The sequence below is a fragment of the Seriola dumerili genome, unplaced genomic scaffold (assembly GCF_002260705.1).
Source record: "Seriola dumerili isolate Sdu_G_001 unplaced genomic scaffold, Sdu_1.0 BDQW01000330.1, whole genome shotgun sequence".
NCBI lineage: Eukaryota > Metazoa > Chordata > Actinopteri > Carangiformes > Carangidae > Seriola > Seriola dumerili.
In genome coordinates, this window is record NW_019174585.1 from 1,094,591 (window position 1) to 1,118,159 (window position 23,569).

Genomic DNA, 23,569 nt, shown 5'->3' on the forward strand with positions numbered 1-23,569 from the left:
GAATACAGTAAACACCAGTTTGATAAGCTCTTTGGGACAATACATACCTAACATTACCTAGGGAACTAGATTAATTTTAGATGCGTAAAATGTAATATCAGCTACTTTACAACATGTGGCGGTAATTAGGGCAGGTTGCGTTTATACACCGTCCTCTTAAACAGGAGAAGAAGAAATGGGCTACACTGAAGTACGTTTCTGATTCGAGAGCAAGGGAACCTTGATTTAAAATACTGAGCGAACCGATTTTCTGTTTTTATGCTTGTGTTTTAACAAAAAGAATAAATGTTTCACAGATGTGAAACTGTGTTTTTAGTTTATCTGGGATAATCTTGCCCAGATTTGCCAAGTCTAAGAATTATGGTTTTTGATCTAGACAATGTCCAATGTAGTATAGAAAAAGTCCCCCTTTCTCGCTTTCGTAAATAAAATTAAGTTTGCACCAGTTTGACAGTGGGTTTCAAATAGCGCTAATGTTCTTTAACTACAATGTCTAACAACCTTTCACAGCAGTAAGACGTGCAAAAAACAGAATAGGTCGCTTCACTTAAGTTCCCCTTACCTTTCCCCTTAATTGGTGACTCGGAAACGAACTTCAGCGTCGTGAGACAGAAATGGCAGCGTATGTGAGGAGCGTGATATGTCTTGTCTCCAGAGAACAACGTGCTTTTCTAACGAGGGGAAACGATGTTGTTGTGGCATCAAAACGGTATGTGCGCGGACTGAGGAGGAAACCTGTCAGAGTGCTGTTTCCCGACGACGAGGCGGGTACAGTGGTGAAGACTGGGCCACAGTCTCTGACGGCAAAGCAACATGTCAAGAGGGAGAAGAAGGAGGCAGGGGTCACATCGTCTGCAGCAGAGCATCTTGAAGAAAGTGGCTCTGTCAAGGCGAGGAGTAATGTGCAGTCGGCTGAAAAACATGCCCACCTCTCTGCTACTAAGGATCGAGTTGATGGACTGCGCTTTGAGAGGGCTTTTCCTGGAGATAAGAGACTGGCGTAAGTGTCACTGCATGAGGTAGCTGTGATTGTCAGAGCTCACAACTGTGGCATGCAAAGGGAAGTCGCTCATTTTCATCTTATATCAGGTCGCAAAGAGGATAAAAGAGCAACAATCAAGTCGCTTGTAAGTCAGCTGTGTAGAAAGCAGTGGAGGGATGTGATGGGCACCTACTGACCCCCACTATACATCCCAGACATCCAGAGACAAACCAGTGCTCTAAAGCTGAAATAATTAAGTTGATCTGTAAATTAGTCGTTAGAGAGAAAATTAACTGGCAGCAATTTAGATAACAGATGAATAGGGGCATTTCTCACTGTTTACTGGCATTTTATTCACTGAACAATCACTCAGTCATTAAATATAATAGCTGTCAGATGTATTGATAATGAAAATAACTGTTCGTTGCAGCCTACAGTTTACCTATGATGGAATCATATGACCTTGCCCAAGGTTTTCTGAGTGTTAATTAGTTGACACACAGAAAAAAATTAAGTAATTTGATAAAACACAACTTAAAAACAAAAGAGCTCAATCCAGGTAATCCAACCTTGGTTAACATGTCATGTAATCAGCCTGTAAAATGTTTTAGGTTAAAATACCCAGCAGTATGTCACATAGTAAAATTAGCTCCACCACAACCTGCTGCAGCATGAAAATACTGCCTATACATTAATGCATCAGTAATAATAATCCAGTCATATAATATATAGGAAACACTGACTCATCCTGACTGGGTACTGAACCTAAGAGCTCAATAGTCTTGAGATACAATAGTCTTGTTTACTCAGGTAGTGCCAGATTTGATTCAAAATTTGCCCCCTTTATAATTATGATAGTTTTTCATGTTCACACTGCATGCAGTCCTTCTCACTAAACTCTCTCTCGCTTCTCGTCTCTACTGCAGGAGGTTAGTGAGCGTTGCTCGTTCTAGGACATTTCGAGAGCACCAGGGTAAAATCCTCCTGGAGGGCAAGCGTTTGATCTGTGATGCCCTGAATGCTGGTGCCAACCCACAGATGGTGTTCTTCAGTACAGTGGATCGGCTCCGAGAGCTACCCCTCGACAAGCTGAAAAGGGCCACGCTAGTCAAAGTCAAGTTTGAGGACATCAAGATCTGGTCTGACCTTGTGGCTCCACAGGGAGTGATCGGTAAGAGTCACATGTTTTGTTTTGGTTCATTCTGAAAGACAGATACTCTGAGTTGTTGCTCACTTTTATCTCTTCCTCTGCAGCCATATTTTCTCGTCCGGACCCGTCACGGTTAAACTTTACAAATACAGATCATTCAGTGCCACTGTCCCTGATATGCGACAACATCCGAGACCCAGGCAACCTTGGGACTATGCTGCGATGTGCAGCTGCTGCTGGATGCCATAACGTCCTGCTCACCAAGGGTAGGTTAGATGATGTTTTCAGTGCACCCCACCCCCAGAAAACGGCTTTTTCTTTTCTTTGCTAGTAATTTTTCACGTTTCTTTATTTTTCCATCAACAGGCTGTGTTGATGCTTGGGAGCCGAAAGTTCTGCGTGCAGCAATGGGCGCCCATTTCCGCCTTCCCATCTATCCCAGCCTGGACTGGGATAAAATCCAGAATCATCTCCCTAAACCTGTGACTGTCCACGTGGCTGACAGCAGCTGTGGCCCTGACAGAAGTAGAGAAACAGAAGATTTGCAAGTTAATATATCCCACAAACCTTCCAAAGCAGGAGACTACGGCTGGGTCAGCACAAGGCGTAGTCACAGTAACGTGCGCTACGAGGACTATGATGCTGACTCTGACTCTGACTCTGAGGATGAGGGACTTTCACTCCCCATAGTGGACACCAAGCTATACTATGAGAGCTGGGCTCAGAGTCCCACTGCTCTTGTGATAGGTGGTGAGACACACGGTCTCAGTCTAGAATCAGTCCAGTTGGCTGAGAAAACCGCTGGTCACAGGCTCTTTATTCCTGTCGTTCCTGATGTGGACAGCTTGAATTCAGCCATGGCAGCCAGTATCCTTTTGTTTGAGGGCAGGAGGCAGCTGTTAAAATTGATGCAAACATCTGGAAGGAAATGGAAATCTAAAGTTGAGGGGCAGTTTTCATGATGTTCCCTCTAAACATCAGTGTGACACCCTCTTTCTCTTGTAATAAAACAATTTAAATCAGGATTTGCAAAGTGTTTTTGAATTCATGTCAAGTGAAGTTATTCCTTGTGAGTTTTTCATGTTTTTTTTTTTTTTTTTTTTTTTTTTTAAAATGACTACAGCTAAATTATTTTCATGATCAAGTAATCTGATGATTCTCTCAATTAATCAGAAAAGCATCAGCCCAAACTAAAGGATTTTCAGTGCACTACCATAGATGACAAAGAAATCTGTAAATTCTGACAAAACCAGAGAATGTGGCATTTTTGATTGAAAAATTACTGAATCAAATAGTTGACTGATTGCCTGATGTCATTTTTTCCTGCCTGTGTTGGCTTGAAAAATGCTCCTGAACTCAGTATCGGAAATGTTAAGGGACTGTGTGAAAGTTATCAGGGTAGGGAGTGGAGGCTAAATCTTTACGCTTCTTTTATTTCTGTTAAGCACACTGAATGACCTCTGTGTATGATGTGCTATACAAATAAACTCGTCTTGCCTTATATTTAATTTAATGAAAAAGCAAAGACTTACCCAGTGTTGTTCCACTCTCCCCTTGACAACAGCTGCAATACCATTCCTCCAATGTCTCCAAAGAATATTAACGGCAAGTAAAACAGAATAGTGAAAAATACAGCCACTCGAATATTGAAAAAAGAACAGGAACAGCTGCTGTTCTAAAGCCTGAATACAGAAAGCTCTTCTCAGACTTGAAATACGTAACAGCTCTACTTAAGGCTTTATTCAAACACGACGGCACATTTACAGAAAGAGCCCCAGAATTTAGAATATAGGGACAGACCATTGCTCAGATTATCACCCATTACTTGCTCGTACGTATTTTTTTTTTTTTTTAATAGGCTGATGTGATGTGAGAAAAATATCCATAAAAACTTTAAATTGTCTGTTTGAAAGTGTTTCCCAATGTGTTAAACAGCTTTTTTTTTTGCATAAGAGATGATAATTGAGAGACATGCCGTTTATAGAGTGATTTCAGAAGGAGCTTTAAGACACAGTTCTCTCTCTTTTTGTGCATGTGGTACCTTGTGCTGCTGCAGCTTTCATGTTAATCTAACAGCATTCAGTTCAGACTTGTGCCACGTTGACAGTGATGCAGCAGTCTTACTGGGTGTGATTAGGATTAATGTCTGAAAGAGGCGAGTAGGACTGTTGTGCTCTGCTTATGGCCAAAAAGCACCTGTTTTACCACACAAAAGCTATCTTTTGATGTAAATTTGAGTTTTTCCTTACACAATAAATCTCACAAAGGAGGCTGAAGAAAGCTATAAATCCCTCTTCCCCTGACTCTCCAAAAAGACACTACCCTCACTTTAATGAAAAGAAAAATCACATAAGCACACCCATTACCCAGTTCCTACAAGCCTTAAATAGATGCATGCACTTATTAGATTCACGCTGGAAAGGACAAGACTCACTGTCAGTCCTTGCAGCAACAATGTCTCTGCAATTATGCAGAACTCACGACACTTGAGTGTGAGGTCAAAAGTCTCCGTTGCACCTGGAGTTTATAAATTAACAAAAATCAATCTGCATACTGTCTCTGACAATAAATGCAACATTTGCATTAAGTTCCTTTGAGACCATGAGTATTACTGAAATACTTGCATTGTGTGTATTTTACATATCCACAAGCTAACTTTATTGGTAGAACTTAACAGGAACAGAGCTTTGTGCTTGCCAGTGAAATTTTAATGGGTGTGAGAAGTCATGACTGAAGTAACAGAATATAGGGATTTATACATTCAACACTTTTTCAAATGCCATTTTGTGCCTTCAGGACTAAACCGGCCTTTTCATCAGAGGACCTTCACAGAAAGTCCTCATAATGACTATGAGATGAGAACCACCATAACGACTGGCTAGAGATGACTTTCACTCACATCATAACACACCACAAGACACAGGAGTTTTAAAACATCAGTCATTGTTCTGTTACAAGCAAGTATAATGTGATCTTTACTGTATGTGCACCTGTCATACTGTTTTTGCTTACGGCTACATCCAACTGAGGTTTACCACATTTGCACTAAGTATACATGTGAATTACAACTGTAAAAATGTATTTTGTTCTCTCTCAACATCATTCAGAAACCAAAAGTAACAAGGATCTTGCAGACAAGACACAAAGAAAGCAAAGAATCAGCTGAATAAGTAGGTCCACTGGGTAATTCTCTGGTTTTCTCTAGAATTCAGAAATGCTATTGTTTGAAAAAAAAAAAAAAAAAAAAAAAAAAAAAAATACAAATACTTTTCTTGAGGCCAAAAAAACCAACAGAATCTCCATATATATTACTGTAGGGACTATAGTCAATGCAAGGCACCACAGGAGAAAGAGAGGACTCCATGAAAAGAGGAACATGTCTAAAAAAATGTTAAAATGTCAGTAAAAAGTGAGACATCTCTCTAACAGTCTGACAAGGTCAGGAGGAGAGGTGAGAGAGATAGTGGGAGGACTGGGAAGGGTGAGGGGCGTAGCAACAGGTCAGGGGTCGATGATGGAGTGAGCCCCAACATAGTATATCCGATTTATATTTGGACGTCCTCTTTAGATGGGCTCTGGTTTGAGCTTTTCAGCCAGGAAGTCGCTGACAAATTGCTCCACTACGGCCGGCGTGATCTCTTCGACGTCGCGGACGTACTTGGCGCGGGCCGACATGTCCAGGATAGTGAGCAGAGGCGCTGCTTCTGGGAGGTTGGTGTAGTCTCGCAGGGAGTCGCTCATGTCATCCTGTGGTGAAAGAGAGAAAAATACAGTAATAAGTGTGATATTACATACAACACTTTGGCTTCAGCAAGGCTACTTCAAAATGAGCAAAACAACTCAAAAATGTTTGACAAGAGGATAGCTCTGCTCTCAAAATGCAACTTTTAACTACAGGTTTCCTTAAATATAAAGTTTCCTGTAATATTATGTTTAGTGTCCCATCATTTGTTCCCAATATGATGCAGGGAACACCCAAAAGGAGCAGAAGAGCAGAAGAATATGAAAGCCAATATCGTTTTTTAGGCTTTTTTACTAATATAAGTGTTGAATTCTCACCCTCTGTGAGCTCTTTTTCTTTTTTGAAAAATCATTCAAAGTTTCCTAAAAATGCAAGGTTGCAGTACTGACAATATGCAGGGATTCAACATTTTCTTTTGCATAATTTCAGTTTCTTATGAATTTGTCAACCAGGCGTATATTGGACAACTCTTAATATGACTTGTTTTCTAAATTAATGGACGCTATGATCTCTTTACGCCTCTAAGTTATTCTAATAAAAACACTCTGAGAAGGAAGAATCTGTGGCCCTGTTCAGACCTGGCATTAACATCTGTCTCAGTTCATCAGATCACAAGTGGACAGCTCCAAATACAGATGTGAACGCACCCAAGAAGCATTAAGGACGCCTATGAGATCTGATCACTCGGGTGAACTGGCCACAACCTGTTGACCCGTGCAGACATAGCTTTATTTAAAAGGGATTGCAAGTCAAAAAAACAAAACAAAACAACAACACTGGGAACCACTGGTTTAGACAGCCCATCATCATCTACAGCGTAGACAAACTAGTGAACTTCAGGTGTGATGTCACCTGAAACTCCCGCAACTGTCACTGAAACGATGCAACATGATTGTGAGCGACGTCGTTCTGTTGGGTGTTTGTATCGGCAACATTTTTCTTCAGAATTTGCTATTGGCAAAGAAAATTAGTACAGCAGCCTTTACTTGAACTATCTCAAGTTTGGATTTACCTCATAAAATTCAGAACTGCCTGGCACAAGCTTTATTAATGCACACTTCTTGAAAGAGAATATGAAACTCTCCTCTCTGCCGTCCTCCTGCAGGCAGCCTGCCTAGAGAGACCAGAGAGTCGGAGCTTAGTCACACATCCTGCTGTGTGGAAAGACAGGAAGGAATCAGGTGGGGGGTCCAACAACATCCCTGCCTTTTTCAAAAGCTCGCTCACGTCAGATATAAGTCTCATCACGGAGCATTTGAATAGCGCATGTGGGCAGGAGAGAAAGAGAAAGAGAAAGAGAGAGAGAGAGAGAGAGAGCGAGAGCAGTGCATGGACTTGTGATGGAATTTGTTAAAAATAGATTGCTGCTGGGTTTACCAGGAATTTAAGTTTTATTTCTTAGCAGTTGTTTTAAAAAGGACTTCACCCATGTTCTGCCTGAGGCTTGATGTCACCTTTCACCCTCTAACAAGTCAGGATTACAACCCCTGTAGCCATAGGTAACAGAAATGAATCACTAGCAGACAGACAGCAACTTCCAAACAAGCTTGAGAGAGCCATTAATTATTGAGAGTGAATAAGAAATCACACTGTTTCGTAACTCTGCTTTACTCCCAGCCAGGAGAGTCTCTGGCTGACAGAGATCCATTATTCTTGTCACACTTTTTCTATAGGTCTAATGGATTTCATGTGTTATATTAAGTAAGATCACACAATTCACGTATTAAATGCATGCAGCTACTACCATCTGAGAAATTCTCTCCTCCTCTTGGCCTGATTTCCCCTCAGCTTAGTTTGCTGGCTCAGAGGGAGACTCACAAAGATTTAAGATCAGTTTCATATGGAAAAGATTATGTTGAGAAAGGCAGAAGTAACAAGAAAGGGCCAGAGGGTGGCACTGCAACAAAGAGCTGGACCTCTCATAGAGGCGGTGACTCTTGATATTAACACAGTCAGTTACTGATTTATGTGCCAGTGTGAGTTTTGTCAAAACAAAGTGAAAGATAGGGCGACTTTGAATGGATTTCCAGCTACATATAAACGCTCAAGCATTTCCTCCTTTCAGGCCTCTTTGTTGCGTCTTTCCTGTTATCAGAAAATCTGCAGCTATTCTTGTTAACTGGATCACACCACACACAATCAGCTCTCAGACTTTTCATTGAATAGCTTGGCTGTGCCGCTACCTAAAAAGGATAAGTATGCCAAGATGAAGTCTGTGACCTCTACTTTGCAAAACTGCTAACAGATGGAACAGATGAGTTGCAGTGTGGTATTTTTATTGTAGGCAGCTAACTTCCTCTGAATGGTGCCCGTTTTATTATGCTGCAAATCACCATACATTGACCACTTAATGCTCGCAGATGTAAGCTGTCACTGAGGACAACGTTGTTACGAGTGAAATACTGCTCGATTCTCCCACTACAAATAAAAGCCCTTCCCTTACATGCTCTCTTGCAGCCATACTGAGCGTAGATTATAGATCATCTGGGCGCGCGGTGTAAAGAAACCACAAAGGGAGAAATTCAACAATCTGTCACCGTGGCCTATCCAGCCTCTCCGATATGAGGAGATGTAATCTCTGCGTCAGCTTTCACCTCAGTAGGAAGTCATGCATCTTCTTTTGTGTGACTTCTCTGCTTGTGTAAACTGCTTCTCGGGAGGTGCTGCCATTCCAGAGCCCCCCCCACCCCACCCCACCCCACACACACATACACACACACACACACACACACACACACACACACTAACACACCACCCCACCCACCCTTCACAGCTCAGAACAAAAAAGACAAAGGGCCTCTCTGCTGTGTAGCCTGCACTCACAGCTGTGATAAGGCCCAGCGTGTGTTCACCGTGTGGAACCTGCTGGGCCATGTCAGGCTTGTTCTGATTATTGATGCACTGTGGCATTTCGCAGACGATGACCATCTGATAAGGCCTGAACTGATGATGATATAACAAACCTCCCCACCAGCCTCTGAGCTGGGGCTGCATCTATCTCACCGACCAGCTCTGATGCCTGTGAATTTTTGGATCTTCTCAACATTAAATTAAGTAAATTAAATTACGTGAGATAAAAAGCCAGTAGATTTAAAGAACTGAAGAACATTTCTTGAGTCAGTGCATTTTTTCTGTTTGAGCAAATATAAGAAATAAGAAACTTTCAATGTGTTTATAATTAAACAATACTAAAAGTCTTCATGCTACGGCTGTGTTTAGCTTTGAGCTAAATGCTAAATGCAGGTATTATGTTTATCTTGTTGGCCATCTTAGTTTAGCATGTGAACATGCTAACATTCGCTAATAAGGACTAAAAGCATCAGTTTTGCAGGTATTTGGTTATCAAAAGTACTGAACAAACTAAAAATTTTGTCCTGGTGATGGCACCAGAGGAAAAGTTAAGGCATCACCAAAATCATCCTGAGTGGCACATGAGTGTCTATTACAAATTTCATGCCAATTCATTTAGTAACATTTCAATAAGACACACAAACCACAAATGTGAATAGGGGCGAAAATAATTTCATTATCGAATAATCTACCAATGACATCACAATGTCCTTCAGCTCAAATTGACATTCATCATCAAATGTCTTGGGAAATGTCTTGTTTTGTACAAAACCCTCAAAATATTAAAATCGCACTTATGTAAGAAGAAAAGCTGAATTTATTCACATTCAGAGAGCCTGGGGCCTCAAAACGCTTGTACATTAATTTTCTTTGAATCAATTATTAAATTAATTGACTAATCGTCTCAGTTCCAAATGTCCATCAATTTCAAAAGTCATTAGGATTCAACTGGAAACTATGAATGTCTGTGAAATGCTTCATTACATTCATGCAATAATTGCTGAGATATTTCAATGTGGGCCAAAGTTTTTAGCAAACGCAGAGAAGAATAGAAGAAGAAGGAAGAAACATTCAATGTGTTTTGACTCATATTTGCTTGAGAGGCAGTCATGGAGTGTTCATGCAACCCCATTGTAATCCAAAGTCAAAGCAATCATACTGTTGACAGATAGAGTGTCACACACACACACACACACACACACACACACACACACACACACACACACACACACACACACATGGGAAAACAAAGCTTTGAAGAGCATAATCACAGTCAACAGTTACTGCTGCTTGCAACAAAATCAGTTAAATTCTTATGTGAGTGGATAATACCAGCAGAGTTCATTTTGCATGCAATAGCCATTACACAGCAGAAATGAAAGAACAAAAGATCTTTCATGCTGCATTTATAAAGCAGTGTGCTACTCTGGGGCGGATGGTTTTTTCAGTAGGGTAAGAAGATCCTGTGTCATTCTGCTCAGCCTGGCCTCCCCATGAGAGACTGCCAACATACTGCTGTCTCATGGACACAGAAAACCCAGCAGCTGGCCTGGCAAGGAGCGTGCGACTACCAGGGTTAACCCGAGCCAAGGTGCAGGAGTCTGGGCCCAGATCCTGAAACGGGAAGTGATATCTGACCGTGAACCCAATCTGGAAATGAAACCTGGTGATTTCATAGCCGGTTGAGCTTGAGCCAGGAAATTATACCTGTGCTACATGGATGTAAAAATAACTGGCTTCGCATGTGTGCCGCAAGGGAAACAAAGCAAACACAGACTGCAGCTATAACACACGAAGCTTCTGAATCCCTGCAAGCTTGGGTGCAAAAATGTTTCTTTGTGTTAGGTCAAATAAATACTGGCACACTGACAATGAACACAAAACAGTATCATGTCAACTCTCGTCTTTCTGAAAACTCAAGCCGTTCTTGTTCTGCGTACGTATGTCAATTACATTTCAAGGCTGACATCAGGGTGCAGTGGCCTTGGACAGACACACAGGGGTCAGACAGTTAGCACATGTGCATGCCCCACGGCCGAAACCTGAGCCTGCCCTTCGAAGTGTGACACGAGACACCAGAGTGTCCACCCAGACTGCCGGGCAGAAAGCGAACTGGGAGGAAGGGGAGCCGCAGGGCTGAGTGCAGGGGAACTGAGGAGAGGTAGCTAATCTTGTAATTATGTCTGCTGCTGCTGCTAACTCCACCAGTTTTGGAAAGGTCAAGACAGAACAACATGAGATAACAAGAGTTATGAAAACTCCATGGTCCGTCCCACACGGGGAAGACGGGGGAGGAGATAAAGCAGGGCATGGAAGGATGAGGCCGTGTGGGAGAGCAGAGAAAAGAAAATCTCCTGGCACGCTCTGGTTCGGCCAATCCTGATAGAGGCTCACAGTTGAATTGTGGGTCATGGATAGCAGTGAGTGTCTCTCTCGCAGGTTCAAGGGGCTCAAAGGAGGGGCCTCTAATACTGTAATTTTGACAGCTGCCAAGGTGTTGGGTGCAGATACAAACCAGGGACTTGCAATATGTGATTACAGCCTGAGTGATGAAAAAAATGCCAGGGCCAATTGGCTGATATACAGATACAGTGGTATTAGGTAGTGGTATAGGTAACATCAAATTGCAATGCAGAAATTTTTAAGATATATTGGAGGTTTTTTGTTGGAAAACAGTGTTTCCATTATATAGTTTGTCCACCAGAGAGAACTAACAGCTGTAGTGTCCCGCTCAAAGGACACTACAGCAAGGTTACAATTCTTTAATAACCAAATTTAAAACATAATCAATATTTTTATACAAAAAAATGTATCACATGACTATGTGTAATCTGAAAGGGGTCGCTTGTACTGGCAAATCCACATGTAACTATCACCCAACACTGCAGTTCCCCTAAGCTCACTGTTCAGCTGTGTGCCCTGCAACCCACTGTACGCTGCACTACACCTTCTCAGTACCAAACGGCAGATAAAGTTAGCGACTAGCTAAAATTCTCAGGAGGTGGGGGAAACCAAAAATGGAGGTAAAAGAAAGAAAATAAATGACTTAACATTTGCCAGAAACAGCTCATTATACAGACTTGAAAAACCTATCACACATAAACCCGTCTGGAAACCGTATCGTGTTTATTCACTGGAAAGCACTAACAACCGTCCCCTGCTGAGTACATATCTTTGTCACATTTCCAAATTTAGGGGTCTGATAAGTCATTTTCATATTGTTGATGGAATCAGTCTCATTGAAATATATGGTCAGACTATGTACTATATGTATACATAGCAACAGCAAAACAAATACACAAGTTGCTGAAAGTCATACCCCAATTTCAGCAAAGCAAGTTCGTTTGTAATGGCTTTTTACTGTGTCTAGAGTGGCCCCGAGTGGCATATCTCACCTCTCCAGCCACAAAGAACAGCAGCGGCGTCTCCTCCTCCTTGGCTTTGTACTTTGCCATGAGCTTCTCTGCTATTGGTTGAATCAGCTCCTTGGCCGGCTCCAACTCTCCCTCCTCCTCAGCATCTGATGGAAGGAGGTAAGAAGAGATACGGAAAGATGTTAAAAGTATGAAAAGAAGCCGCCTGGGAGAGGAAGAATGCACAGATGAGTAAGATGGGAGGCAAGGGAGGAGATATGACTGGTGGTCAGATGAGTGACGCGATAAAAAAAACTGTACAGATGGTCTCCATCTTGTTTTGCAATCTGGTCTGACCTCAAGAGACACCAGGGTGGTCTCAAATTTTGAGGGCCATCAATATGCTCCCTCTTTTCTGACAATGGTGTGCTATTGTACTATATTATAATGTCATCCCAACAGTGTCCTGCATTCATGTCTAAATCATTTCTCAATGCTATTCACAAACCTACTGCATTTTGCTTCTTTGCACCTTCAGTATTAGCATATAAATAGATAGATAAACACTAGAAACATTTCCCAAAGACCTTTGGACCTCTCGACACTGGAAGAATTTTCCACAGAGCCTGACATTCAATATGCTCAACATAAATGCCACTTCATTTAAGCATAAGCAGCTTCAGGCAGAGCCCCATGTGGAGCTGCAGAAGCTGCATCATAAATGCCCGAGTGCTCACCCACAAACAGGACGAGGCAGGGACCCTCGTGGAGCTGCACGGCGTTTGACTCGCTGAGCTCGAGCACGGGCCGAGGGTGCCAGGGAAAGAGCCGGCACTCCGGGTCGTTCAGCACCTCCACGCGGCCCTGTCGCGTGATCATGTGACCCTCTGCGTCCAACAGAATCAGCGTGGGAATACCTACAGAGGGAGAGAAAAAAAAAAAAAAAAAAGGAGGTGAGGATGCTGTGAGAGGAAGACAAAAAGGAGGAGGGGAGGAAGTAGGCCACAGTGTGGGAGGTGGTTTGGGTCATTTCCGTTCATTATGACGCACACTGCTCCCTCTCCCACTGAGATTTTCTTTGTTGTGCGGGTCTTATTGTATGACCAGTTTTTGCCTCTCTGGTGACTTTCATCTCTCCACAGCACTGTCTGCTTTTTGGCTGCCCAATATTCAAGTGGGACTTTTGACCCTTCTCATTGGCCTTCATCATCCTTCTGATTACAGTCTCCGACCCTTATTAACAGCCTTATCAGAAACAGATACCATCCAGGAGCAAATAAGAGTGTATGAGTCAGAGTGTTCCTGTCTGCGCATGTGGACTGAAGTCAACAGAGGTGGGGGCCATCATGAACTGCAGGGTTTTGAATGCGAGAAGGGGGCAGTGTTGACTCGTCCTCCGCGCATTCCTCACATTCTTTGCAGGAGAGGCCGAGAGCCAGCTCTTGCTAACTTCATCCACAGTCCTCTGCACACACACAGAGGGGGGAGTCAGGAGAAAAGAGCGAGGCACAGGGGGAGAGGCGCAGCACTTCTGCAGCAAGCAAGACAGTAAACTTGATAACCGGCCCACATTCCTCAGGCTGCAGGGCAATCTGTGTTGCTGTTCGCCTGCCCAGCACACAGAGCTGTCAGCCATTGTGCCAGTGTTTCAGTGCATGACATAACTAAGCTTGTGGAAAAAAAAAAAAAAAAAAAAAAAAAAACCTACACTCTCTCCCTCAGCTTGAATATCTAAAGCAACATTTATAAGGAGGAGGTGGATGTAAAATACCTTGTATTCCATAGAGTCTGTTGAGTCGTGACCGCCGAGCCTCATCTGAATATGGCACTGCCAACCACGGCATCTCACTGAAGTATTGCTTAAAGGATTCCTCTGATCTAGAGAGGTTGGAGAACACCGAACAGCAACACAACAGATGTTTGTTTGCCGGCCTCAATTAACAATTTAATAAGGAAGCATGATCATGTGTGTCCGTGACAGACAGAGACAGATGTGCGTGTCAATAAATAAGATCCTGTTTATGTTCTGGCACGGTAACTCTCACCTGTCAGCGCTGACAAACACGATCTCAAACTTCTGACCCGACTCTTTAACGATTCGATACGATTCCACCAAGACCCGGGTCAAACTGCGGCACGGCGGACACTGACGGAGAGAGAAAAAGGAAAAGAGAGAATGTAAAAGGAAGTGAATATAAAGCACACAGAGTTACAAATGACGGGTTGCTGCAGCAGCTTCCATTGCTTTGGGTATTTCCCAACTCTCTTCCTCTATTTCGCCAAACACCTTTCCACAAACTAGTAATTCTGTCTTGTTTTGTATCCAGCTTCTTTCAAATACAGCCCACAATCTTACAACACTAATCCTGCTGTAAGCTTGAGAGTGTTAGGAGAGCCCACACTATACCCTGGCAGGGGGGCGGTGGTGTGGCTGCCCTTAACATGACATCAGAGTGCAATGGCAGCGGGAAGGAACGTAGACCAGTCTATCCTCATGCTTGCTTGCTCTCTCTCTCTCTCTCTCGCTCTCTCTCTGCTTCCCTACTGGTGAATACACTGTAAATACAAATACAGACTATTTATACCAGATAAGGCCTGGTTTATGCAATTAATGTTTTTGGGGAATATTTTTTTCCCCCACCAGCTAGAAATTTGCCGTCAGCAACTCTGTCTGGTAAGAATGAGGCTGGAATAACTCTACCTGCTGTGTTATAAGGATGTTACAGTAGATTATATTAATATAATAAATAATAATTTGCTTAAATATTGTCACTTTCTTTTCTGGAAGGTTGCATCACAGTAAAGGGATTGCATTTTCTGAACTGTTCTAAGTTAAATTAATGATAAAAACCACAATTTGGGTACTGATTTGGGTCATCATATCTATATTTCTAATTTTCTCTGCTGTAAAATATCTACAAAAAGCACCAGTAGTCATTTATAACATATTTGAAGATTATCAATGGAAGTATTTGGCGAAACATATTGATTTTACAACGTTAATAAGTAATGCACTGTCCACTTGAGAGGAGCAGAAACAAGCTGTAAATCCTTCCATATAATATCGCCTTATGAAGTTGATATAGTGAACTTGTTAGCAAACACTTGTCTTTTTACACATCCAGCAGATATGGAGCACCATTATCATTCATTTGGAGTCGTGTTTCTGGACACTTTGCAAATTTAAGTCCAATGTTCACTCTCTTTTAGCTCTGTCTTGGTCTCTACCAACTCCTGAGGGAAACATCTTGCCCTTTACCTATTAGATGCTTCACCAGCTAGTCGCTAACTATGTCTGTCTGGGGCTGTAAATATCTTACATGTTATTTTGATTCTTGTTAATAATATCTCATATTCAAGTAAAGCCTCTCACCAATTCTAATTTATTAACTAGATACAGACAAGTTTTCATTACCATTCAAGGTGATTACAGTGGATACAGTATGTCAAAACACATTCATTGATCCAGTCACGCATACTCATCACACCAACACAAAAGGACGGTGGGAGTGAGAGTGTGAAGCACAAAGCCTCAATCGATTCTCTGCTCATTAACTGACTTCTTTCTCGGCTGCTCATAGAAGTAAACACTGTAAATTATGTTGCAACCTCGTTATGATTTACACAGTGTGGTGTCAAAGCTAGCATCATAAAGCCGTCTTTACTGTATGTGGGCTTTTTGTTTGCTGATGATTGTCAGTGAATTAGGTTTCTTGGCTGAAGTTTTATTCTAATGCGTTATTCTAAAAGAAACATTCCCCCTGAAAAAGGAAATGCTCAGTGAAATACAGGTCATGTTTTCCTGCCATATGGGCCATTTCAAGTCCCAAGAACATTATGGGAAACACATAAAACATATAATGTTTTGCGTGTAAGTGGATGCTGAAGCCAGGTGTTGGCATTTAATGTTTATAAAGTTACTTTAATGGCGTACAGATTTACACGAGGGGAAATATGGAGTTTTAAAAAAAAAAAAAACACTGCAACTAAAGTCTTGTAATGGCTTTTGTGACTTGTCCTCTTCAGTTTTGTATGGGTCTGGGGTTTGAGCCAGCCTTCAGGCGTCACCATTCTGAAGAGCTGGTCTCTGAGGCTGCGGCTCTGGCAGCTGCTGTGCTGACTGGCCTCAGCAGCCTGCGTAGCATCTCATCAGGAACAGTCGACAAATGATATAACGCCTTTCATGCATCACTGAGTCATGACCTTCACTGGCTGTTAGCAGGTCTAACACAGAAAGAGACAATGGCGATGATGTCAGTGGGGTGTGGTGACCGATGCCAACTTTAAAAAGGTGGTGGTGAAAGGACTGACGGGGAGATTTAACCACTGTTAATGTAAACACACAAACACAATGGAGTCGCCTCCACCCTCCTGCTCCTCTCTCTTATCTATCTTGACTAACTGCTCTGCCTCTTCCTGCTCTGCTGCTGCTGCCCTTTTTTTCTCTGATGTCACAGTGTTTTGACAGAGATAGGAAGCCTGAGAAGTAAAAAAAATAAAAAATAAAAAATCAGGTTCGTCTTTGTCCTCGTTCTCTGTTCACCGCACTCACCCAGTGTGCTGAGAAGTACACTCCCACGTAGTGTCCCTCCAGAGAGCTGCTGTCTGTTGTCTGCCTGTTGTTCCTAAGCAGAGGCCCTGCCACCACCTCCGCAAACGGCTTTGGCCCCCAGGGGAACTCCAGGCCTGGGAGAGGGTAGGAAAGTGGAGCGGGCAATGAAAGAGGAAAAAAAAAGAAACAAGAAAAAGAAAGATAAGAAAACAAGAGTCTACAGCCATGCTAACAGCTCTGTGTGGCTGTTCTTAGAAACAAAATTACTTTGAGCTAAATGCTAATGTCGGCATGCTAACATTCTCGCAATGGCAATGCTAACATGCTAGCGTTTATCTTTTTTTTTTTTTTTACCAAGTTCATTTTTGTAGTTTAGCATGCTAATATTTAGTGATTAGCACAGAACGCAAAGTACAACTGAAGCTTATGGAAAAGTCATTAGTTTTGCAGGAATGTGGCAATCAATTGGATGTATGTCTTTTCACAACAATCCATCCAATAGCTGTGGAGACATTTAACGCAAAACCTCAAACGTCTACCTCATGGTTCATTAGAGGAAAAATCAGGGGATCACCTAAGTCGGATTTAATGTCTGGGAACCATGACTGACATGAACATTTCTGGACAATCCGTATAATATTTGTTTAGATATTTCAGTCTGGACCCTGGAGTTGTGCCACTAACATGGCTAAAAATCATGTTTCAATTAAGTGGAAAAACCAGAGACTCTCTCTCTCTCTTTCTCTCTCTCTGTCATGGCTGTTTTGATATCAAAAAGTGATGTGCACTTGTCATGAACACATTACTCACAGGCTTTTTATTTTTATTTTATTTTTTATGACATCTGCTTTTGCAGCCACACACCTGATGCGAAATCTGATTTTAATGATGACTGAAAGCCATGCCTCTCAAGCACATGAAGGCTGCCAGAAATACTTCTCTCCCGCTCTCTTTCACACTTTTCTTTTCCCTTTTCAAGGTGTCTTCATTGTTACTGTCAAGCTCTGCAGAGATGCATTTGGTGCAGCTGAATTAAAAAGGGGGTAATCATAAATAAAACCTTGTATGGTTGGTTCCTAATGGCGTCTTTATGTGAGCGCGGTTGTTTAGGGCTTCATTAGGCAGGAGTGACACGTCTGCACTGCGCTGGCGCGGCCTTTTATTGTTGTACTGATTGTAAAAGTGCACTCCATCTTTATGCTGCTGGCTAGTCTGCCGCCACTCAAGTCGGGCCTTTCATCGAGACTGAAAGGCAGAGGGTCCTGAATTGTTCACCCGCCCCTCCCAGTTTTGATGTATGGCAAACTTTTACTGCCCTTTCCCTCTCCTAACCGTAGCTGCTGTAGCTGAATTGATTTGTCACGTTTTCTTTGAGAGAGGTTGTTGGAAAATCTTGGCTAACCAGTGTCCATCTTTGCTACTGAGGCCAGAGATTAATCTCTTCTCTAGCTACATCTAGTTTGGAAGAACAGTTAATGAATCATGGAGATAATACTGCAGGCTAGGACTGGCTTTCATTAGGCAGACAGTGAAATCTGTCACTGTCCTCGTGCAAAATCCATCTGCTCCACTGCTGTGCTGCAATAGTGCCTCTATTCTCCCTCCTCACATGACGAATGGCACTTTTTTTTTTTTTCAAGCTGACCAAACAGAGTGTGAAGAGGCAACATTTTAAAATATTGAGATCTTTTCCGCCACAGAGGACGTCCTCTACAGGGAAGGAATGCAAGCCCACTCTTGTTAATTCTCTGTTTCCACTTCAAAGTGCAGAAATTATAGGGTTTGCAGATGAGGGAGTGAGACATGGACATGCTATAATATTCATGCAGCACCATAATTACGGCAGCATCAACACAAACGAAGGGAGAAAAAAAAAAAATTATTGCAAAATGTTTTGGCCAAATGGTGAGTGATGTGGCACTGGGATATCTCCACAAGGAACCCAGACCAGGCATTTGGTAAACATCATTACAGAGAATCAGTGTGTGTGTTGTGTCTGTGTGTATGCAGGTGTAACCTTAGTTTTGGCACTCATTACATTTTGGTTGACTTTAATTTCTCAAGTTTATCTCACTCATTCATGCTGTGTCACTAAGCTGCACGACACACTTAGGTAAACTAGATATTTTTAGATGGAGACTTTGGATTATTGCAGAGTTAAATTTCACTCCAGCTGTTATTATTCTATTATCAAGCACATCACTGTAACATTAAGTGTCTTTCCATCCACCTGTTTTTATGCACATTTTCTGTTTGCACGTCATGAAACCTGAGTGGAAAAGGCAGAAATTCATAAAAATGACACTTTGCTGAGATGGAAAAGTTAGTGTATCAATAAAAACAGAATGCATCAAAGTGCAATAGAAATGGCAAATAAATCATGATGCAGATGAAGTGGTGTCTGTTTCACTGAAGGGACTAAAAATGTGATCTGTGTGGAGCGATGAGAGAGACTATAAGAACATACATGAGGCAAACATGAATGCCATATTTCCACATCACATTTTCCAAATGGGTTTTGTTTGTTCGAGCTTTGACTTATGCTCTTTTAATTACGTCATCTTGTTGCAACCATTCTCTTCTTCTGTGGTTCAATGACACCTGATGGAGACTTAGCACCACCAACTGCCTATCGCATTACAGAAGTAGACAGAAACACACATTAAGGGACATTTTCTTTTACCAATTACCATTAAACCTGAGTTATTGTTGTTGCTCATGTTGGACATTAAGATTTTGCCTCAGGTCCTACCTGCTGTTGTTTTAAGGTGGACAGGTGTAACAGTCTGATGTGAACTCAGAGTGACTGAATTGTGCTTGTGTTACCATCTCGCTGCTGCCGCTCTTGGTGTTGAAAACTGCAACCTGCACGTAACTGAGGAATGCTACCAACCAAGAATTAAGGGTTATGTGTGTGAGAAATTTATCAATATTGCGCTGTTCTTTGACCCCCAAATGACTTCCTATTACCTCATTAAAAAGTGATATTTTTAGGGTTGAATGGATGGTGGTTAGGATTAAGGTTAAGCATTCGGTAAAGAGGAGGAAGGTCAGACCTTGAGGTCAAGGAAAAAAATAAATCAGTGTGGCTGGCTGTGGATACTTCATCTCACCTTTAGGGTCATCTCTGACCACCAGGAGACCGTTTCGACACACCACCTTCCCCGTAGCTGCATCCACAAACACCAGAGATGGGATACTGGTTACCTTGTACTTGTTCCACAGCTTCATCTGTAAAGAGAAAAGCATGGAGAAGAGAGGTTGAAAAATACTGGACAGAAAAACTTCAAATAACACCTTCATATGTATTTCAATTTCAGAGCTGGAAAAACTGTTTAACCTCTAAAATGATGTCTTCAGTGCAACAGCAGTATGTTCACCTGATATACAACACTATAAACAACACAAATGGCAGCAGAGCACCATTTGTATTTTATAGGTCAACCCCCTCTCTGTCGTTTAAAAGAGACTCAAGAGACGAGAAGGTAGAATAAAAATAGAGGAGTGTAGTCAGCCCTGAGGTGAATTAGCAGAGGGTGAGGAGCACACCGCTGCAGGGCTGATCTAACTTTAAAGAGGCTGAATTGGAGCAAAATCATGCTATCCTTGCTGGGTCATGACTAAGGGTAAAAGCTGAAAAAGAAACACTTTCTCTGCAGTCTGAACCCTTTCTCAAGTGTTGAGCACTATGAATTAACTGGAGATTTTTGGATTTACGATTCATACTTTCACAGGTATTTACGAGCGCCCATTGGCCTTAAATTTAGTCATAATACCTTCTATATGATGAGTTGATATTATTGCAGCCTCATAAAGCCAGAAAAGACGCTTTACAGCCAGAAATCTGCGCATGAACGCTGACGCTATTTATAGAGTTTGGCGACCAGTGTAGTCCTTAACATCAAAGAGCAGATCAGGCATTTCACATATCTGAGACTAACTTTCCATATCAGAGGGAAGAGTCCCAGACTGTGAATAGAAAACAGCCGTGTCTTGTAAAGAGCAGCGATCGGCACTGTGCAATGTTGCTGCTTCAGCAGCTACAGATGAAGAAGAGGAAGAAGAAGAAGGAGGGGATCCCTCACATCAAATCCTGACACCAGCTTAGAAAAGTGAGAAACATTGTCACCCAAAAACCAGAATATCAGTGTATGTTACCTTCTTTTATTGAACCAATATCTTTCAGGTTCAAAATGCTCATTAATGACTTTGCAGGGAATTGTGTAAAAATGTAGCTAACAAGGAGCAGTGGGTTCATCTTTGATAAATAAACACATATTTCGCTCTGCCTTTAAATTTATTTCCCGCTGTACAAAGCCAAACACTTCACTACCTGTATTACAGAATGATTTGCTCCGTCTGGGTGCTGCAGTAGTTACTCTAAGAGGTTTTCTGCCAAATGAAGTCAGCACTGCTTTCCTTCGGGCTCAGTGAAGTAAGCCTGGAGTTCGGTTACCACTGAGCTCCAGGTTGATGAAAACCTTTTGTTGCTCTTTATGTGAAAACAGTGACTTCACTGCAGGATCGCAGAGACTCTGCAAGCCGTCCTCTCTCTTCCTCAGTCTGCACATCGTAGTGTGCGTTTTGCTCATAATCTGTGCCTGCTGCTTTTGCGAGCGCATGACAACATGTGCAACTTGTGCAGAGGTCAACCACAGGCCCTCTCTGACAGCAGAGGTCAGACGGTCTGTCCCATGGACAAGACGACCCGGAGCCTCCAGACTATGTCGGTCTGGAAGTCCCTCAAAAGCAAACTTCAGTGTCTGCCACAGTCAACAGTTTTACCACACGCTCCGGCTCCATGCTGCTCTGGAAACTCAATCTCTCCGCACAAATTGACGGGGTTAGGGGCATTAACTGTGACTCTCCAAAAAGCAAGACGCGTCTGACACTGCAGCCCTGTAAAAATTTTTTTAAAAAACTGCCATTTCACTCGCCTGCCTGCTGTCATCCAGGCTGATGATGTGAGATTGGGAGCCGGATTTAGACGAAGGAGTGTGTGAGAGGGACACAAAAGAAAAAAAAACTGAGTGATAGGCTGATTGGTTCTGCACTAGCACTAAAATGTCAAGAAATAAATTCCATGTCAAGGCCCTGAGGTACCCACACAGAGGTGTGTAGCAGCATATCAATGAGCTAATATGATTGTGAAACCAGACATGGGGTTTAAAATGTGACAAGGCCTCAATAACCTGCAATGTAAACGTGTTCCTTCTCTGAATTCAAGTCCAAGGACAGAGGGTGTTGTGTGCAGCAAAGCTCCCTGAAAATTCATCCTCTGGGAATCATCTGTACAAAATTTCACGGCAATCCACCTAATAGTTGTTGAGATATTTCGGTCTGGACCAAACTGACGTCCTTGGAGCCAAATCTCTCACCATGACAACACAGGTTAATGTACATCATCGTTTCACAGGGATCTTTAATCTAAAAGTAGAGGAAGATGGCTGTGAACCAATCTGAGGCTTTCTAAGTCCTATCATTTCTCACATGCTGCAGCATCAAGAGAGCAGCTGAGAGATTTATGTAGCAACCTCAGAGGCAGAACCAATTCCTCCCTCTTTGTCTTGCCACTAATTTACTGCATCCTTGAATCATGTCTGCCTGGTTATTTGGCTGCAGATCAGAGTAGCCCCCGGATGCAAAATCCTTCGAGGGCTTTGATCTGCCTTTAGAATGAAAAGAGCTGTTATGATTTCAGGGCGGACGAACGACCTTGTAACTACAAAAGCGCCACGTCCTGGTGACTGTCGCAAAACAAACCAGACGTCAAATGGATTTCAGCACCTTGAGAGGTAGAAATTCATCGTGCCTGGGTGGGGTGGAAGAGGAGGGGAACCTCACGCTTGTCACAGCTGAGTGTTGAGTTGTCATTGTCGCCTACTTGTAAATCCAAAATCTTCCTCCGAAACACCGAAGACAATAGCTCTCAACAATGACAGCGCACTCTTCCTCTTCCCTCCTCTGTCCTCCTCCTGAATAGAAAACATGAGGATCACATGCCACAGCGATCCATTTCCCCCAAAACACTGTTACATTGTTGCGAGCCGCAGGCTGTCTATTATAGCTGAGAAAATAAACACAGAATGTGACATGACACCGTGTGTTGTACGAAAAAACACACATAAATCATAGTGTCAAGTCTGTCCTCATTCCTCGTCTGAGAAGCGGCTTCAGCCTTGTAGAAGTGGTGCTAAAAATATTTGTGTCATCTTGTCAGGTTTTATAAGTCTGTAACAGAACCTATCAGATGAAAAATCTTTCTTATGTGCTGCTGTATAATAATACCATTGTTTGACAATTTTAGAAATATGCATTTACTTTCTTGCTGAGAGTTACAGGAGAAGATTGATACCACTCTCATGTGTGTGTGATAAATATAAAGCTACAGCCAAGAGCCTGTTAGCTCAGCTTACAGGGTGAAACAGCCTGGCTCTGTCCAAAGGTAACAAAACCCAGCCGTTAAAAATATGCCTTCCACATTAATCAACAACTTTCTTGATAACTGATTAATTTTTCAAAAATTCCATCTATTTTGTGTGATTCCAGCTTCTCAAGTGTGAGCTGATTTTTTCTACTTTTACTCATTGTAAATATCTTTGGGTTTATCCAGAAAACACAAAACATTTACAGACATCACTTTGGACATTTTCTAGCTAAAAGATGATTCTTTTGCAGAAATACATACGTTATCAGTCCAACAGAAACAGTCTAGCACTGGCTAATTATCATGTGAACTGCTTGCAGATTGTATTCACTGCATCATGATTGCATGTTGCCACTCTGTCTCTGTCTCTGTCTCTGTCTCTCTCTCTCTCTCTCTCTCTCTCTCTCTCTCTAAGGGGGCTTCTATTCATTATCAATATCAACAGAGTGTGTAACTGCATGGTGGAGCAGGACACTTGGCTATTTAGTTACACACCCACACCCACACCCACAC

General features: G+C 42.3%; 2 protein-coding genes across 3 annotated transcripts in view; one reads left to right on the top strand and one right to left on the bottom strand.

Moving 5' to 3' along the window:
• Positions 1-614: 614 nt before the first annotated feature.
• On the top strand, positions 615-3,151 carry mrm3 (mitochondrial rRNA methyltransferase 3). Its single transcript, XM_022759786.1, has 4 exons — positions 615-1,000; positions 1,909-2,153; positions 2,237-2,398; positions 2,499-3,151. The coding sequence occupies exons 1-4, from the start codon at positions 615-617 to the stop codon at positions 3,092-3,094; spliced, it is 1,389 nt and encodes a 462-aa protein (XP_022615507.1). The 3' UTR covers positions 3,095-3,151.
• Positions 3,152-3,264: 113 nt separating this feature from the next.
• nxn (nucleoredoxin) overlaps positions 3,265-23,569 on the bottom strand; it is a 60,989-nt gene continuing 40,684 nt past the window's right edge. For both annotated transcript variants that reach the window (XM_022759787.1, XM_022759788.1), the window contains exons 2-8: positions 19,743-19,860; positions 16,630-16,763; positions 14,123-14,223; positions 13,849-13,955; positions 12,815-12,994; positions 12,120-12,244; positions 3,265-5,879 (exon numbers count right to left, since the gene is read on the bottom strand). In XM_022759787.1, coding sequence (XP_022615508.1) covers positions 5,697-5,879; positions 12,120-12,244; positions 12,815-12,994; positions 13,849-13,955; positions 14,123-14,223; positions 16,630-16,763; positions 19,743-19,860 — 948 coding nt within the window. In that variant the 3' untranslated portion in view covers positions 3,265-5,696. The remainder of the gene's footprint in view (positions 5,880-12,119; positions 12,245-12,814; positions 12,995-13,848; positions 13,956-14,122; positions 14,224-16,629; positions 16,764-19,742; positions 19,861-23,569) is intronic.